General features: G+C 36.3%; 1 protein-coding gene and 1 pseudogene across 13 annotated transcripts in view; both read right to left on the reverse strand.

Annotated features, from left to right (window-relative positions):
* Nucleotides 1-607: 607 nt before the first annotated feature.
* LOC101704941 (pre-mRNA-splicing factor SPF27 pseudogene) lies at nucleotides 608-1,444 on the reverse strand (annotated as a pseudogene).
* A 10,652-nt stretch (nucleotides 1,445-12,096) lies between these two features.
* Nucleotides 12,097-17,946, reverse strand: part of LOC101703754 (protocadherin alpha-C2) — a 209,736-nt gene continuing 203,886 nt past the window's right edge. For 12 of the 13 annotated variants that reach the window (XM_087180647.1, XM_087180650.1, XM_087180656.1 and 9 more), the window contains one exon: nucleotides 12,097-14,304. In XM_087180647.1, the coding sequence (XP_087036773.1) occupies nucleotides 13,994-14,304 (311 nt within the window). In that variant the 3' untranslated portion in view covers nucleotides 12,097-13,993. The remainder of the gene's footprint in view (nucleotides 14,305-17,946) is intronic. The other variant, XM_021266112.2, reaches the window with a different exon arrangement.

Below are 17,946 nucleotides of genomic sequence, written 5' to 3' on the forward strand. Positions count from 1 at the left end.
TTTATCTTGACAGTAGTCATCTTAATGGATGTGAGCTGGTATCTCATTGCAATGTTGATTTGCGTTTTGCTAATGATTAGTAATGTTGAGCTTCCTTTCATGTACTTATCATTTATTAGTATATCTTCTTTGAAGAACTGTCTTCCTACCATTTTTTCAATTTTTTTATTAGTACATGTTTGCAGTACATAACGATTATATTCCTCTTGGGAAATTGGTACATACACATAACACATCTTAATTCTTTTTTCATTTCTTCCCCTCTCTTCCCTCCATCTCTTGGTCCCCTTCCCATCTGCAAAAGATATATCTCCCTTCCTATTATCTATTTTTTTTTTTTTGGTACCGGGGATCGAACTCGGGTCCTTGCACTTGTGCAGCAGGCAGTGAAACCACTGAGCTAAATTCCTGACCCCCTATTATCTATCTTTTACTGGGCTCTTTATTCATATTTTGGGTTTCTCACATAAGAGAACTCATGTGATATTTAAGCTTGTGTGTCTGATTTATCTCAACATTATGGTCTGAAGGTGCATCTATTTTCTTTTTTTTTTCCAAGTTGATAACCTTTATTTCACAAAGATTGTCGATACAATTATTATAATAATCCATACATTATGGTTTCTGAACATTTACCCACTAATGGTTTTTGTAAGAGGCTGTTGTCCTTCATGGTTCAGGGATAGTTTAGATGGCTGATGTTTGTAAGAGCCCAGCTTTTCTTCCTTTCTACTCAGCAAGTTAGCCTTTTCAGAAGTCTTGCTGGATGTTTTCTTTGTTTGCTTCTCCCTGTTGCTGCTTAATTTGATAGATTTCATTTTCTAGTTCCACAATAGTCCGTTCAATCTCGTAATTCTTACTGAACAGGGACACCCAATTTGACTCCATTTCTCTCAATTTAGACCCAGCTGTGAGTTACATATTTTTCCGCTGCCAGTTTAAATCTTGAATATGTTTCCTTCACTCTGAAGCTCTTTCTTTCTGTGCATGTTCAATCATATGAACTAGATTTTTGTTATATACTTTCCAGGCATTACATCCATGCTGTAACATTAGCTCCAGATTCTCAATTCGTACTGCTTGGTGCTCTAATTGGGCCATAGAATTGTTTACACATTCTTGCCATGCAGTAATGTCATTTTTCTGACCTGAGGAAGGGGCTGGAAGCTCATATCGTTTCATACTGAGCAATTCAATTGGTTGTCGAGCAGCCAGTCTTTCAAATTCATTTCTCATTATGTCAGTTTTGAAAGCAGAATAATCTGGGGCTGTTAAGTAGCTCAGGTAGTTCCTGGTAGGTCGGTATCTGCGAGTTTCCTTCTCTACCAGAGCCGCAGCCACTACCCGCACGCCTGGTGCCTCATAGCCTTGATCAAAATACGGCAGCGCATCCACCATTACCTCTCCGGACACCAACCCAGTGCCCGCCATGGCAGAGAACGCACTCCTGCCAGCGTTTTCAGTCTGGACAAGATCGGTCCTGTTTAAGTACGGCGGCGCCCAACAGTGTCATAATCACGTCCCTATTTTCTTACAAATGAGTCAAGTTCATTCTTCTTTATGACAGAGTAATACTCCATTATGTGTAAATGTCACATTTTCTTTAACCATTCATTTTTTAAAACTGGGTTTTTTTATTGTTGAAATTTTAGAAGTTCTCAATTATTCTTGATTGATGTATATAATGTATAAAATCATAAGAGTAATGCACGCTAATTTAAAAAGACAAAGAGGTACAATCAGAAAGAGGTATCAGGCTTTGTCCCAATATTTAAAATAAACATTATTACAATATTCATTATATTTTCTTTCATTTCACCTTACATAGCAAGATAATTGGCTCAAAGAAGGTGCTATAAAATATTGGTTTAATGACAAGCATATATATTATTTTACATTTTGATTTTGCCTTTTAATGACAACTTTAGTAAATTCAACATGGGTGCACAAACCCTCACTGGGTCATTAATAAAAATGTAATGAAGATATTAGTGCACTAAACTTTGTCTAACTGTAATTTCAGGAAGTGAACAAAATATTTTGAACATTTTTAAAGCTTTGAGTATGTGGTGATAAAGGTTAGATTTTGACAGATCCCAATAATTAGTGCCCCTTTTGTGGTCAATATCTAAAGCAATGGACATGTGAAACAAAGAATGTAAATGGAGACCGAAATGTCATTTTTATCACTGACAAATCTGATATTGTAGAATGTGCTAATATCTTTAGGCAAATATGTTTGTTACACTGGTGTCTAGAATTGAACCCAAGTTAGGCATTCCCATCATATCAGCATGAGTTGGGTAGAATAAGGCTCCAAATGAGTTTGATCTGAGAGAAAGAAAGGGAACAGAGATGGTTTATGCATGCTCAATTTACCCTTTCAAACTATCCTATCAGAAAAGTATTTTTCTCTGTGGAATAAGGAATCAACTATAGAGAATCTAGAAATATCAAGTCAATAATGCTCCCCCAGAGTAGAAAAAGGAGTGAAGTGTAAACTCCCACCTGTGTAGTGATCAGAAATTAGGATTTAAAAAAATACTTACAAATTATTTTTTTCAGTACTTGGGATTGAATCCAGAACCTATGCATTCTAGGTAGACAAATGCTCTAACACTGAGCTACACCCCCCAGCACTACTTAGTAATTTAACAGATAACATTGGGTGTGTAATTATTTCAATTTTTTACCTTTGGTTACTACTGAGGTTGAACAGTCTAACATTTTCCACATTTTAAAATTTCCTGGTAAACCATCATATATTTCGGAGTCTGAGCTTTTTTCTCACCGATTTTTATGATTTTTAATGTGATAAAAATTATTCTTCATCATATGTTCTGTTAAACTTCGGCAGTTCATTTCCATTATTTTTACTTTGCGAATACAAAGTAAATTTATATAATTGTATCTATTACATTCCCTGTTCTTTAATTTACTGCCTTAAGCTTAGAAATTTCTCCCAATAAGTGTTTAATAGATACGCATTTTTGTTTTATTTTGATTCTTCTATGATTTCATTTATATTATCCCTTCAATAACAAAATGGTATTTATGGTTTCTTTAGTATGATATGGGTAGAACCATTTTGTGTGCCTTCAATCTACATGCATTACTAAGTTTCTTCTTAGCCCTCTACTTTCTTACTTGCTCTTCATAGGCAGGCAAAGAAGAAAGAAAGAAAGAAAGAAAGAAAGAAAGAAAGAAAGAAAGAAAGAAAGAAAGAAAGAAAGAAAGAAAGAAAGAAAGAAAGAAAGAAAGAAAGAAAAGAAAAGAAAAGAAAAGAAAAAGAAAAAGAAGGAAAGGAGAGGGGGAGGGAGGGAGGAGGGAAGGAAGGAAGGAAGAGAGAGAGGGAGGGAGGGAAAACAAATATAACATTAAATGATTTTTGGGTTTCTAATAAGAATGAAATAGTTGTCTCTGCAAGTGACGAGCTTTCTTCTGGACGCTTTCCCTTTCCAATTACTAACCTAAAATGTGCATGTTTTCTTGAAATAAAAAGTAACTTTAAGAGTATTCTTTATAAATCCTCAAAATTTAAGCCAGAAAAACATTGACTTAAGTTTTTCTTTTTTCTTTTTTAATTTTTAAACATTTTTAAGGTCTTTTTTTTTTTCTTTTTTAGTACTGGCAATTGAACCCAGGGCCTTGAGCAAGTGCTCAACCAATGACCCAGCCCTTTTTTGTTTCTCTCTCTCTCTTTCTCTCTCTCTCTCTCTCTCCCTCCCTCTCTTTAAATTTCATTTTGGACAGGGTTACCCAGACTGTCCTCAAACTTGCTGTCCTCCAGCCTAAACCTCTAGAATAGCTGGGATTATGGGTGTGCACCATTGCTCTCAGATTTAATTTATGTTTAAGGTATGCATATATACTCAGAAAAAGTAAACATATATTCTATATGAAATTGGAAAAGTTAAAACTTAACCTAACTAAATATTAGGTTGATTAACTTTAAGGTACAATGATTTTTTTTGCAGCTTGTTGAGTTTCTGTTTTGTTTTTTTTTCCTCAGTGTTTATTGGAAGTTTCAACCATAACCTGATTTTCACTGTAGATGACAAAATTAAAAGAGAGTTTAATAAGGAATATTGGAGAGTTGGGAAGAGAAAGAAACAGAAATTAATTCTCAGTAGCACAAAATGAGTTCAGATGCCATATTGTCAAGTTTTAAAAAATAGATCATATTTATTATGTTTTCTCCGTGTCCTACAATTTCTAAGATCTCTACAGATATTCACTTTTAAAAATTATTTTTCCTGATAAATAATTAGACAGTGTCAAAGTTTCCTGTGTTGGCATTGTTAGTATTTTTTCAATAAATCTAATACCTACAAGGAGCATGCTCCAGATCTGTTACTTGGGGAATTATTCATACTTTCATTCATGTACCTAAAAAACCAGGAACAATGGCATATGGGTCTCAGGTTTTTCTTTTTGGGAAAAAGGAAAACAAAACTTTGTATCCTCTGGTTTGGTCCTCATGAAGACTGAAGCAGGGAGCTCTAGAGCCAAGGCAATTGGCCCCCCTGTGCTTGATGGTTTCTAAACTCCAGATCTAGTGAGCTCCCCAGGACACAGGCCTAATGCACTATGTTCCTTCTGCTGAAATGTCAAGTCTGCATTTATTATGGTAATTAGCCATTGCACAAATATATAGACTGAATATTGATTCTGAGATCACATTGTATTTTATCTCATATATCCACTGGGCCAAACAACACCATCAATTTTTCAAAGTGTTTCAAAGCCAAATTTGCTGCACACCCACTTAAAGGCATCTTGTGTTCTGATAAATAGTTGATAACATAAGTTACACCCATAAAATTATACTTTTCTGATGGAAGAGATGGGGAAAAATGTGCACCTTCAAGAAGTTTTTAAAAATGCAAATACAATCCTTTGCTTATCACGTTTTCAAAAATGAGAAGGACTGATAGCATGTAATATTGTATAAGGGGTCAAAATTCTCATAAATTGCTGGGGAGGAGAATACTACATTTCCAGGGCCAATTTTGAAATGCATATTAAACTTTTTAATATGAATATTCTTTTAATTATTCCATTTTATTCCACTTTTTGAGGCTTATCCTGTGGGAATAATTGAACTAATATCCCAAATGTGGTAAAAGTATTCACTGTAGCACTGTTTATGGTAGTAAAAATTAGTTTTGTTTTACTTTTGTTTTTTTAGAAGAGTCTTGGTATATAAACTAGGCTGGACTAAAGCTCACTACATAACCCATGCTGCTTTCACACTCAAACTCCTGAGTGCTAGTTATAGACATGTGCCACCATGCCTAGTGATAGCAAAACTTTTAAAAGATCTTTAATATCTTCTAACAGGGGACTGATTAGATAAATTGTAACCATATCATGAAATACTATGCAAATAACTAAAAGATTTACAATGTATTTGAGGGGAGAAGCAAATTCAGAAAGTAAGATTAGTATTATCTTTGAAAAGTTTATACATATTTATTGAAAAATGCATCTTCTCCCTTTTACTGCTTCCTTCTATGAAATGGAAACTCAGTCACAGCTCTAGCTTTTCTATATCCCTTTGTTCTCTGCCTCAGGAGATTAGAGCGACATATCTGTCTGGCAATTTTGGAAAGAATAAACAATTAATATTTGTCTCATCTCTGCCTTTTTTCCTCCTTGGAACTGAGCTTCTTGCTAAGAATAATAATTCTTTTCTTCTCCTCAGTGCTGTTCTTTTTGCCTGATATTGTGATGAATCATCTGGCTAATTCTGGGGTCCATTTAACAATCAAATTAGGCACTCAAACTAACCTATGTCCCCTAACTCATCTTTATCATTGATAAAATTAATATTTTTGCCTTTTTATGCCAATCTTTTATCTTATTTATCAATTAATTCCGTACCCTAGGCAAGGGAGATGGCTGCTATTTATTGGGGCCTTTCAACCACCGGTTATCTATGTATCAAAAAAGGAATGGAAGAATCAATTCCAAACTCTTAGTGCAAGTCTAATGTAGATACTTTTTTTGCTATTTTCTAAATTCTATACTTCTGTATATTTTTGAAATGCTGTTTCACTTTTAGAATCATTAAAGAGAAATCAATATTGATATTTTATTCTGAGTAAAAGAATATATATATGTATGTATATCTCCTTATAAAATTAGCATGGCCTCTCTAAATTATAGTAATGGCTCTCAAAGATATAATGAAATTGGTATTGTCATTTATTCTTGGCGGCCTCTGGCCCTCCACTGCATGGTAATAGGAGAATGACTGTTTTATGATTTTCTAGCTGTCTGACATGGAAGGAGTTGTTCTATTTTTTTAGGACTCAATTTTCTCATTGTTAAATAAGTTTTGTTAGGTCCTAACTTCCCAAAATCCTATACATTGATGTTTAGTATACACCTGGAGAATAGCAGCTATCAGCAAGTTGTTAAAGCCATCATTAACTATCAGATCTCCTCTCTTCTTGGATTTATCCTTCCTACCCACAGCCCTGTAAGCCCACAGCTAATGGGACCATAGGTAGTCACTTGATTCAAGATGATTCAATCAATTTTTCTTTCCCTGAGGAATTTAGAATTAGGAATTAGAAACAGAAGTTAGGTTTTCATGGATAACTAGCACCAAGGAAATACACATTTAGAAGCCGTAGAAAAGAGGAGAGCTGGTCTGTAGAGTTAGGAAAGAATGAAACAAATTAAGAGTAAACCAGGGATTTAACTCAGTGGCGCCACGCCTGCCTGGCAAGTGCAATGTCCTGAGTTTGATCCCCAGTGAAGAAAAAAAACAGGGGCCGGGGATTTAGCTCAGTGGTTCCGCCGCCTGCCTTGCAAGCGGAAGGATCCGAGTTTGATCCCCGGTACCAAAAAAAGAACAACAACAACAACAAAAAAGTGAATCCCAAAAAACAAATTAAGAGAGATAATTATAGAAGATAAACTTTTTAAAGAAATCTGGCTTTTGAATTACTGGTCTTGTTCCCTTCTGGAAGCCTCATTCTCATATTTAGTTTCAATTAGACAAACTTGTGTCATAATAAATCATCTTCTTTTCAGATGTACATCTCTGCCAGTAGAAATGATTTTATCCCCACAGTCTCTTGGCCCTATCATTCCAAATTTATGCAAAGAATGTACCTTGATGATTCTAATTTTACCTGATTTTAGCTCTCCCTGTACAAGATCTCCTCACCCTATACCCATCCCCATGTGATATCTAGCAGTGACATCCTATCTCAGTTACTACTCCCAAATGTGTACCACCTACTAAAAAAACTGCCTTAGCAAACATCTGATTTGAGCTTTCAGCTTGTGCCACAGGGAAAGTTGTAACAGAAAGGATGATGGTTCCAGCCTTTAAGGTCCCTGCAAAATTGGCCCTAGATTTAATGAAAACAAAGAGGAAGGTGATCTGCAAAGCTACTGCAGCTGAGAAATGTGCTTTTTCTGGAAGATGAATGCCATTAGCTATATAGAATGGACTAAAACTAAGAACTTGGGAACGCAATTTTTTTTTTTTTGAAAGATTGGTTTGGGAGCTAAATAGCACAAATAATTTAAGGGGGAAAGATCTTCTAAAGTTTATGAGCCAGATGATTTTACAATTGAGACTTTTAAAATCACATGAATGGGGCCATGGATTTAGCTCAGTGGTGCCGCATCTGCCTGGCAAGTGCAAGGTCCTGAGTTCAGTTCCTGGTACTGAAACAAAACAAAACAAAACACATGAATGGCTGCCTTGATCCACGTCTTTCAGAATCACTGTGTGATAAGCAGTTTATTTTTCTTAAAATGAAATCTGTTCCACAGGCATTAAGCTCATATGCTTACTTCTCAGCTAAGATGTAGCAATCTAGAAGAAAATTAGAATGCTTCCTACCCAATGTTCAACCAGATGATATTAAAATATCATGCATGTAGGTATTTGAATTTTTTTAGGCTTCTTTCATATGTGTATTTCAATCTATGAGAAGTCTTTGTGTGAAATAGAGCACCCAGGAAATTATTCTGTATAAGTAAATGAAGACACATTTTTCAAAAAATTTTCTTGTCTTTTTTGTGAATGTCTGTTTTCCATTTATATATAGAACCTTAATTCACTGCTGAGTACTAGAAATGAGTCTGTGTTCAGACAGAGGCATGTGATTATTATAGAAGTCATGTACAGTGTACAATGACCTTCCAAACTCCTTTGTTAGTTTGTATCTAGACCTGTGTTTATAAAACTCAGGTACTAAATTTATCCTTGAAAACAAGTACTACTTTTTCATTCTAATAGCAAAAATCTGGATATAAACCAAATGCTATTAATAAAGGAAAAGCTGGATGCATTGTCATCTGGCCATTGGATGGAATTTATACAGGAATTTAAAAGAATGTTCTAGAGTTGACCTGGAGAAGCTTTCATGCTATTTAATGTTTTTAAAAAGACAGGGTAACAACTATGACATTATTTTTTTATTAGAAAGGAAAACCTAGCTGGGTGTGATGCACATGCCTATAATCCTAGCACTCAGAAGGTGAGGCAGGAGGATTGCCACAAGTTCAAGCCAACCTGGGCTAAACAAGTGAGCCCCTACTTTAAAAAACAATTATAGCCGGAGATTTAGCTCAGTGGTTCCGGCGCCCGCTTTGCAAGCGCAAGGTCCCAAGTTCAATCCCCACTACCAAAAAAACAAAAACAAAACCAAAAAAATCAATAATAACCAACCAAACAAACAACCCCCCCCACAAACCTAAGTGTATGTGATAAGCATAAATGTGTACATAGAGAAAAATGTGAAAAAATACAACTGAATGTTAGCCTTGGATACTTGTGTGAGGGGAACTGAAAGAAGCTCATGAAAAGATTATCTTTCTTATGACACCTCTGTATTATTTTATTTACTTATTAGAACATGAATTGATTTTATAATAAATATCATATAAAATTAAGTACCATAACCATAGTGATAGTAAAGCATTAAAATGGGAGCTGTTTAATTAGTCCTCTTACATGTTTATGTTAGACTTGTCAATTATTATTTTAGCTCTGCTCTAAGAATAGCTAGTGGATGAGTGGTTGTCTGAATTGCTCATGTTCTTTGTAGATTGACAATCCCCAAGTCATGTGATCATTCTGTAACCTAACAAATGGCTGTGCTTTATGTTTTTTGATAACTTAATTCTTCATTTCACTGCTCTCATTTTTATTTCCTCATTTCTCTAAGCAGACTAGACTACATATTATGGAAGTAAATCTTCTACACTCTCAGGGGAGCTTCAGTTCAAAGACAAACTCATAGGTTTTTTTAAAAAAGACTTTTAAGATTTCCATGTTTCAGTAGGCACTTTTCCATGGATCAATCCCAGGAGAACATGCAAACCAACAAGCCTTTTACCTGAAGTTATAACAGTAATGTTTTTATGTACTACTTTTAGGCACAACTTGAAAGGAAGGCTAGCACCATTCTCTTTTACTTACATCTGCCTGTTGCGTGTGTGTGAATGTATACTCAAAATCAGAGGGGATATTTTGGTTGTATACTGCCAGTCAACAACAAAGTTAATTTGGTGGGAAACAAGGAGAGGAAGCACATGAAAATACGATTAAATGGGGTCAAGGAGTGGCCAACTTGCCATTTCCTAGGGAAATTTCTGGGACTTTCAATTCCTGATGAAGTATATCTGTAGTTTTTAAAATTTGTTTTAGTACATTTCTTAATGTTTTGATGGTTTTAAAATCTAGATTTAATACAAGAGCTGAATCAGTGTTTGGTCAGCTACATTTGTACTTTAGGATTGGGGTTTGAACTTTAAAAACATAAAATACCTTGTTGTGGCATCCTGAGACTTGGAATCTTCCCAGGAGTATAAATGCCAACAGCCAAAGCTTCAGACAGTCATTGGGAAATCTCATCCTGGTAAATGAGATCAATTGCATATCTTCTAAAGAGTGAATCTTGTGCTCTGATTATGTGAGACCCTTACAAATAAGCCAGGCCCTTAAGAAAAATGCAACTTGAGTTGTTCTTTATTATCTGTGTAATCTAGGCAGGTCTGTAGATGTTTTGGTATTCTATATGGTCTGTTTTGCCCATCTGCCAAAAGAAGTTGTTGAAAGTAACTCTTTCTCTCATATACTGTTGTACATAGACTCACATGAGATTTATTCATTTGAACATGCAGAATGACTTCAACCTTTGGTCTCTGGCTTTCAGATCAGTGATCATTAAGTTGCAACAGTTATAAACAGACTGTCACTTGACTAAGAGAACTGATGGAAATAGGTACAGAGTTATGAAAATTACTTCTTTTCCTCCAGGGTGAGGAAAGAGTGGAATACTAAGTAAAATATTTTAATGCCAAGTCTATGTTGATTTATTTAACTCTTATGTACATTTTAATCAATAGGAAAAGTACCTATATCTATAAAAAAGGGGGCAAGGAAATAAAATAAAAATATTACTGACTGCAATAACTATTTATTGAGAATTATGATATGCCAGACATTGTGCTGAAATCTTTTTGAGATTATTTTGATAAAATTTCCCCACAAATATATAAGGAATGTACTATAATCATCACTATTTTAGAAATGAGGACACTGAGACTGAAAAACTGAGAGAAGTACAGTAGTGTCTTGCCCAAGGCTCCCCATCTAGTTAGTGATTGAGGTATACCAACTTATTTAATAAACAGAATCTTTATGCATCCCACTTAGCTGGGACATTTACATCTTGGATCTGGAAGTACTTATTAATGGTGTCTCCCTTCAGTGTTAGAAGTGGACTAAACAAATTGTATAGTCACTCTATCTCAAGGTTACTCAATCTTGGTACTATTGACATTTGGATCTGGAAAAGTTATTTGTCCTGGGAGGTCATCCTGTGCATTGTGGAGTGTTTAGTAGCATCTCTTGTCTTGACCCACTAAATGACCCATAACACCCCCTACCTCAAATAATGAAAACCAAAACTGTCTCTAGATATTCACAAAATGTCCCCTAGGGGCACAGGGCAGGGAGATTGCTGCAAGTTGAGAACCACTACACCTAAAACCTATGCTCATGAAAATTTAGCTATAGAAGGACAATAAAATGTATTTGTGGGCCGGGGATTTAGCTTGGTGGTTTCGCTGCCTGCTGCGCAAGTGCAAGGACCCGAGTTCAATCCCCGGTACCAAAAATAAAATAAAATAAAATGTATTTGTTACAGAGCATGTACTATGAACTGATTTATTTAGTAGAATAGCTGGCATTTACACTCTAATCAATAAAAGTTATGTGATTTCTTGGGGCATTATTAGACTTCTTAAATCTAGAACAGTGCAAGAGATAAAAAATGAACAAAATGATTAGATAGGTTTTAGTGATGAAAACTGGTTTCTTTCTATTCTTATCAGAAAAGATACAATAGTGTACTGGGAAGTGACCAGCAACTGCCGAGTAATACTGTGGATTTTGATTATTGATTCTATTGGGTGTTTAGTGATGAACATAAAAACCAGGGTGATAACTACAGAGTGATACTGTAAGGTTCATACTGCTGCTATTTTCTTCAGTAATAATAGCTAACAAAAAGTCAGTGTTCTGTTTTCTCCTACTCTTATAAATGACCACCATTTCTTTCATACCACCATTTTCCATTTATTAGCAATAACAGAGGAAATACCAATAGCACCAATTAAAAATGAATCTACATGACGTGTTTTACCCTTACAGCTGTAATAACTAGTAGCTAACATGGATTGGAAAGCACTTCGCAAATTTAAAAAGTGCTGTACACATACATTATAATTATCATCATTAATAAATTAGCCCGATTCTCCTAGTTCAAAAGGCACGTAAGGTCAGTTACATGGGCTTCAGTGGGGCAAAATGATCACAACCTACAATGTAGCAATGATTCACATGTGTTGGCAACAAGTTTTACCCCATGCAATCCTGCAGAGCTGAAGTTACACACCCTTCAAAATATGGGAGAATGAAGCTAAAAATAGACAAGACAGTTTTTTTGAGATTTAATGTTTTTTTAAAAAATAACAGACTCCTACCCCTTTTATATTAACTTTTAAATAGATAATATAATCAAACTTCTAAGTTATACATAACAAAATGAAAATGTCTTATTTAAGATGACAGTAAATTTTATTATTTTCTATGAGCTGATATTCCAGACAGCGTTCCAATTTCAAAGCATTCTGCCACTTCAAAGAGGTCAGATTGGTAAAATTTGTGCTTGTACACCCTCAGGGAATATCTTCATTATTCCTTCCAGAATTGTTACTAAAAAACCCCAGCTTTATCCAGTCCCTTGCCAGCAGGAGTCTTGGCAAGAGACAGCTCTTGTCTGACCATAAATAAAATTCCTTGAATCACCAGTATCTTGATTTAATAAAGAAATTTTACTGGGTCTTTCATACACAAAAGCTGATTAACAATGGTTTAAAAAAACACTATTCCACTTTTTCACAGGTGTACAAAAGGAAATAAAATGGAATTACATTCAACAATAAAGCCTAAAATTCAGTCTAGGTAATAATTGCATTAACATTCACATACACAAGCACAGAGTAAGTATATTTCAGGAGTCTTATAATAGCATACAGCATACATATGGGATATTGATTTCAGGTAACATCATAGGTGTTAGTAATAGTAGCAATTCAGAGTGTTAGTGAAAAGGAAAACTCAACCAGAGAAAGTGTAGGCTAGCACACCAAGACAAATCACAGAATTAGAGGACTGAAAAGTCTGCTCACTGTATGTATGAGAAAACAATATTTTTCTTCAATTTCTGGGTCTTGATAGAGTTGGTTAGAGAAGTTGTGTATTCAAAGTGCACATCATTTTTCTTAGAAAAGAGAGAGAAAGATCCTTTTATTTAGTAATTAATACATGCAAGAGGCAGCCCCAGAGTGACCTGAAAGAGTAAAGCTGTGATTGGCAGGTGGCTGGTATAATACAGATGTTTCAGGCAATTCTCTTAAAGCACTTCTGTAGCAGCAATGATCATTTAAATGGCTGTAGACTGGATTCTCTTTTGAGGGGAGTATAGGGGAATTCATATTTCATATTTCTCTTAAAAGATTTATAGCTATAGACTTTCTTTTTAAATAAATCTATCAAACAACAAACAGCATAAAGTGAGGTGTTGGGGTTTTCTTTTTTCTTTTGCTTTTGCATATGTATTATTGGAAAAGGATCTGGCCTTTTCATAAACACTGCGTGCAAAAGAATTTTTAATAAAGTGAGCACAAGGACATAAACAGGAAACCCATCAGATCTGCTTCTGTTGCCCTGGCTGGCCCTCTCTTAAACACTGAACTGTTGGCTTGTACTTATAATGCAGGTTTCAAGTAAAACGACAAAACAGCCAACAGACTCTAGGGACTCCTAAAGCCTTGTCAGTAGGGGTAGTTTTGTTTGCTAGAGGGTGGCCACCACTTCTTGAATTGTAAGATTTAGAAAGTCTGGCCCCTTTTAGTTTCACGTTTCCCCTCCTGGTTGATAACTCCTTCTATTTATTTGCCTGTTTCCCCGCCTTTCTTCATTACTCTAATGTGGCCCATACCAGCCAGTATCTGACACTTGAATAACCGCGGGGCCACACATACCAGTGGCCATAAGCACTCAAGCTGCTCAATCTCAAAACCTTTCAGCCTGCCCTGCAAGTGTCATCAAGACAGGATCCCCGGAGCACAGGGCAGAGAGTCCAACCTCTCACTGGCAGGGCTGGGAAGCCTCTCCTTTGCGACGGAGGAGAAAGGAAACTTGGGTCTGCTTTTTAGGTTCTGAAAACAAGCCAGAGTGGAGAAAAAGAGTTAACACCAGACTTAGGAAAGCTTTTAAGACAAAATCTGTTAAATGCGATCTAGACAGACACAGGGAACTTTCTGCAGATTTCTGAGGTCTCTAAGAGGAACTCATGTCAATAGGAGAAAGGAGCAGGGAGTTGCTACATGGAAGAGATTTGCCATTATTACAAAAACTGGCTAAGTGGCTTGTTTCCATTCGATGACGTCACTGGTCACTGTTGTCAGTCGTGCTGTTCCCTTTCTCCTTTTTCTCCTGGGTCTTGTTACCCTTCTTCTTTTTCTTCTTTTTCTTGGTCTCCTCCTTTTTGCCGAAGGTTATGAAGTCACTTTTGTCAATTTGGTTGTTAGTAGGCTCCTGCCGGATGGAGATGATTGCAGGAGATCCTGGGATAATGAATTTGTCTGGCAACTCACCGGGACCGGATTGTTTGGGGTTGCCTGGTCCGTACTTAAAGGTCCAGCTATTGCTGTTGACACCAGCACCGACTGGAGGGGACACCTCTCCTGCCTCTGGTTCTGAAAGACACAACATCACAAATCAGTAATAGGGTCAACACATGTCCACCTTACTGCTAGAGTACAGGAGAAGCTCCCTAGAAAGTCAGTTCCCCAAGAAATCATGAGTTATTTCTTCAAACCTGAGGAAAAGGCCAGTGTTTGGAAATACGCAGGACAGATTTTTCTCACCAGCATATCCAGAAATCTAGTTTCCTAGTAACTTATTTCTGAGTCGTAATGAAGAATTTACTAAATAATACAGCTGTGATTGTCTTGCCTGGGGATAGGACAGGAAATATACTGGATTAAAACAGAAAATGCTACTTTTAGTGTATGAACTTGAGAAAACTGGCTACAAATGTATTTTGACTTCTATTGTGTGCAAAACAGATAAAGTGGCTGAATGTTTATTGAATCTTAATTCTGTTATAATAATCTTGGGTGGGGATGGAATGAAATGGAAAAAAGATGGGAAGAAGTGAGGGATAGAGGAATTCTATACAGCATAAAAAGATGGAATCCTGTTGTAAATTGGGCCTATTTGTTTGATTAAAGCATTTGGACCCAATCTAGTTTTCAAACCAAATCCCCTCCCTAGATACAGTCTAGTTGGGATCCTCAAGTGATTATAAGCCAATTTAATACATGCAATAAAAAATGTGCACATACTGTGGGGCTCCAGAAGAGAAAGTTATTACTTTTACTTAAGGAGAATTCCAAAGGAGAGGTAAAATTTGTAATGACCTTAGGGAAAGACTATGTATCCACAGGGATTTTCAAAGCAAGACTTGCTCAAGAGTCTAGTTGGAGGATACACCTTAAAGTACACCAATGACTTGTGGCAGAGAAGTCAGAGGTGAAGAGAAAGAGTAATGGTGTATCTGGGCAAAATGATCCAGTGGCCATGACACTGCAACCCTCTGACATCACAGCAGGGTTTATGTACCTAACACTGCTCCTTTGGTGGAGATGTGAAAAGTTCTGCCAAATAAACCATTTATGTTCAGTTTCAGTTTGGAACTGTCTGCATCTGCTCTTTCAATTTCCTTACTTCCTGTCACTTCTCAGTCTCCTCTAATTTGGTGTCCCTGAGCCCTACACTTTGAACATTGCTCACATCAAGTTCACTATATTATGTCCAAAACCAGTGGTTACAAATTAGAACTCATTTTATTGAACCTCTCAGAAGCATTTGGCATTTCTTTCTTGAAACACTTATTCTTATGAGTTCGTTGTTTTGTAGGAGAAGAATATCCATAGGTTTTTAATTGGGCTGGACCCCTGTTCTAAAAGACAGATTAACAAGAGAATAAACAGAAATTATTAACATGTATATTTCATATGCATGAGACACCCAGGAAATGAGGAGCTCTCAAAGAAGTGGCTTTGAATTCCAGCTAACAGCATCTGCAATAAAGAAGAGTAAATTTTTAGAGAAGTGACAGATAAGACAAAGGAAAAAAACCTTTGAGCCCCGGGGGCAGCAACTTGGGGCAAGGCAAATAAATGGTAGATAAAGACTACTTGGTAAATGTTGTTCGTGTAGATTCTTCTGGTCCCAACTCCAAGTGGAGTCCAAAGTTATTAACCTTTGTTCTCCTTTGTAGAAGAGTGTGTGTGTGTGTGTGTGTGTGTGTGTGTGTGTGTGTGTGTGTGTGTGGTATGGGGGTACCTTTTACTATACCTTTGTAAATCTGTGCTCTGCTTTTAAGCAAACAGAAAGAGGGAGCAGAGAGGGTTCTATATTTGCTTTGTCTTAACTGTCTTCAGCTCAATAATTCTCCATATTTTGGGGAGGCATCTTCTGGTCCCTGCCCCTGCCCCTGCCTCTAAGTCAAATCATTCTCTTGACCTTTCTCTCAGTCTCCTTCATCAGTCTCCTTGCTGGACCCTCCTCACCAAAATGTTAGAGCTTTGTTGAGTTTGGCCCTTAGACTCTCTTCTCTATTCTCTCCTTCTGTGATTGATCTCAGGCAAGTTTGTGGGTATATATATCATCTAAATATGTTTCTGGAACACAGATTTGTTTAATTGATTGATTGGCTGATTGACTGATTGATTGTACTGGGGATTGAACCTAAAGCCTTTGCAGAGAACTACATCCTCAATTCTTAAAAAAAATTTTTAAATTTTGAGACAGAGTCTAACTAACTCACTAAATTGCCCAGGATGAGTTTGAACTTGCAATCTGACTGTCTAAGCCTCCCAGAATGCTGGGATTACATATGTGTACCATCCCTGAGCTGGAACACAGATTTATATTTAAATCCTGTATCTCTCTTTGCTCCAATTTTATATATCCAGCTGCCTCCCTGGTGTCTCTATTTGGGAATTTCATGGAAATCTCAGATGGAAGGAATCTGAAATCAAACTCTTGGTTCCTCTCATCTATCCCTTCCTAAATCTTTCCAGAATTAGTAAATGATATTCCACTGACCCTATTGTTCAAGCCTGGAAATTCAGTGCTAGTCTTCATTTTTCTTTATTCTTCATTCTCCATTTATAATACATTATCATTTCTGGCTCCTAAATATATCTTGACTCTGTCCTCTTCTCTCCAATTTTACTCTTTTTCAAGACATCATTATCTCTTATAAAAAACTACAGCAATACCTCCCACCTTGTTCAATCTGTTTCCGCTTTTGCTTCTAATCTTTCACACTGTAGCCAGAGTCATTTTTATTCCTTAAAAAGTATTTCTCCCTTTTAAAAACTGGAAGTACAGCATATATACAGTAAAATTCTTTAAAATTAGAAATCAGATTAGATCACTCTTCTGCTTAAAATTATTCAAAGACTTAGACTTCCTTAAGAAAAAAAATCCTCAAGCTCCTGCCTCACAAGCACAAGAACCTGAGTTCTATCCCTGGTACCAAAAAAAAAACAACAACAAAATAAAAACAAATTGCAATCCAAAACCCACTTTTTTATTGGAAAGTGCCGACACGGCATTAAATCTGAATACTGGGATTTTAGTTTAGAAAAAACAACTCATATATTAATATCTTTTGTCCTAAGAGAAAAACAAATAACACATGTGCCATGGGTTTGCTACCACTGACCTAAAGGATTGGTGAAACACACTTCAGGTGTGTCTGGATAGGTCATGGAGGCATAACTTTGAGTACTATATCTGGTCTCTGGTCTTTCCTTGCTGGCAGTTCCCCTGCTGTATTTCCTGGCTACCATGAACTAAGCAGCTTTATTCCACCATGCCCTTGTGCCATGGTATTCCCACCTTGGAACCAGCTGATTACAGACTGAAACCTCTGAGACTGTGAGCCAATTAAACCTCTCCTCCTTTAAGTTGTGGAGATTGTATATTTTGTCCAGCAATGAGCAAGCTAACTAATACACTTTTTTCATTTTTTTTATTAGTACGTTTGCAGTACATGCATTTTACAATCTTTTATCACAGGTACTTAGAAGCTGGGCCTGTAGATGTCCAATGAATAAGAGAAATCAAAATAAAGCTTGGCATCTCTGCCTTCATTTTATATCTGTCTCCTTTATTACCTAAGACTTTGGGTCAGATCCCTGTTCTGCTGTTCATGAGGGCATGTTAATCACCTAAGGAGTATATCTAAAAACTGGTAATACAAGGTTTATTAGCCCTAAATTTACCTAACCTATCTCATCCTTCTTCAAGACTGAGGACAC

Source organism: Heterocephalus glaber, unplaced genomic scaffold (genome assembly GCF_053883595.1).
Source record: "Heterocephalus glaber isolate CG9 unplaced genomic scaffold, H.glaber_assembly_v1.0 deba00001463, whole genome shotgun sequence".
Classification (NCBI taxonomy): domain Eukaryota; kingdom Metazoa; phylum Chordata; class Mammalia; order Rodentia; family Bathyergidae; genus Heterocephalus; species Heterocephalus glaber.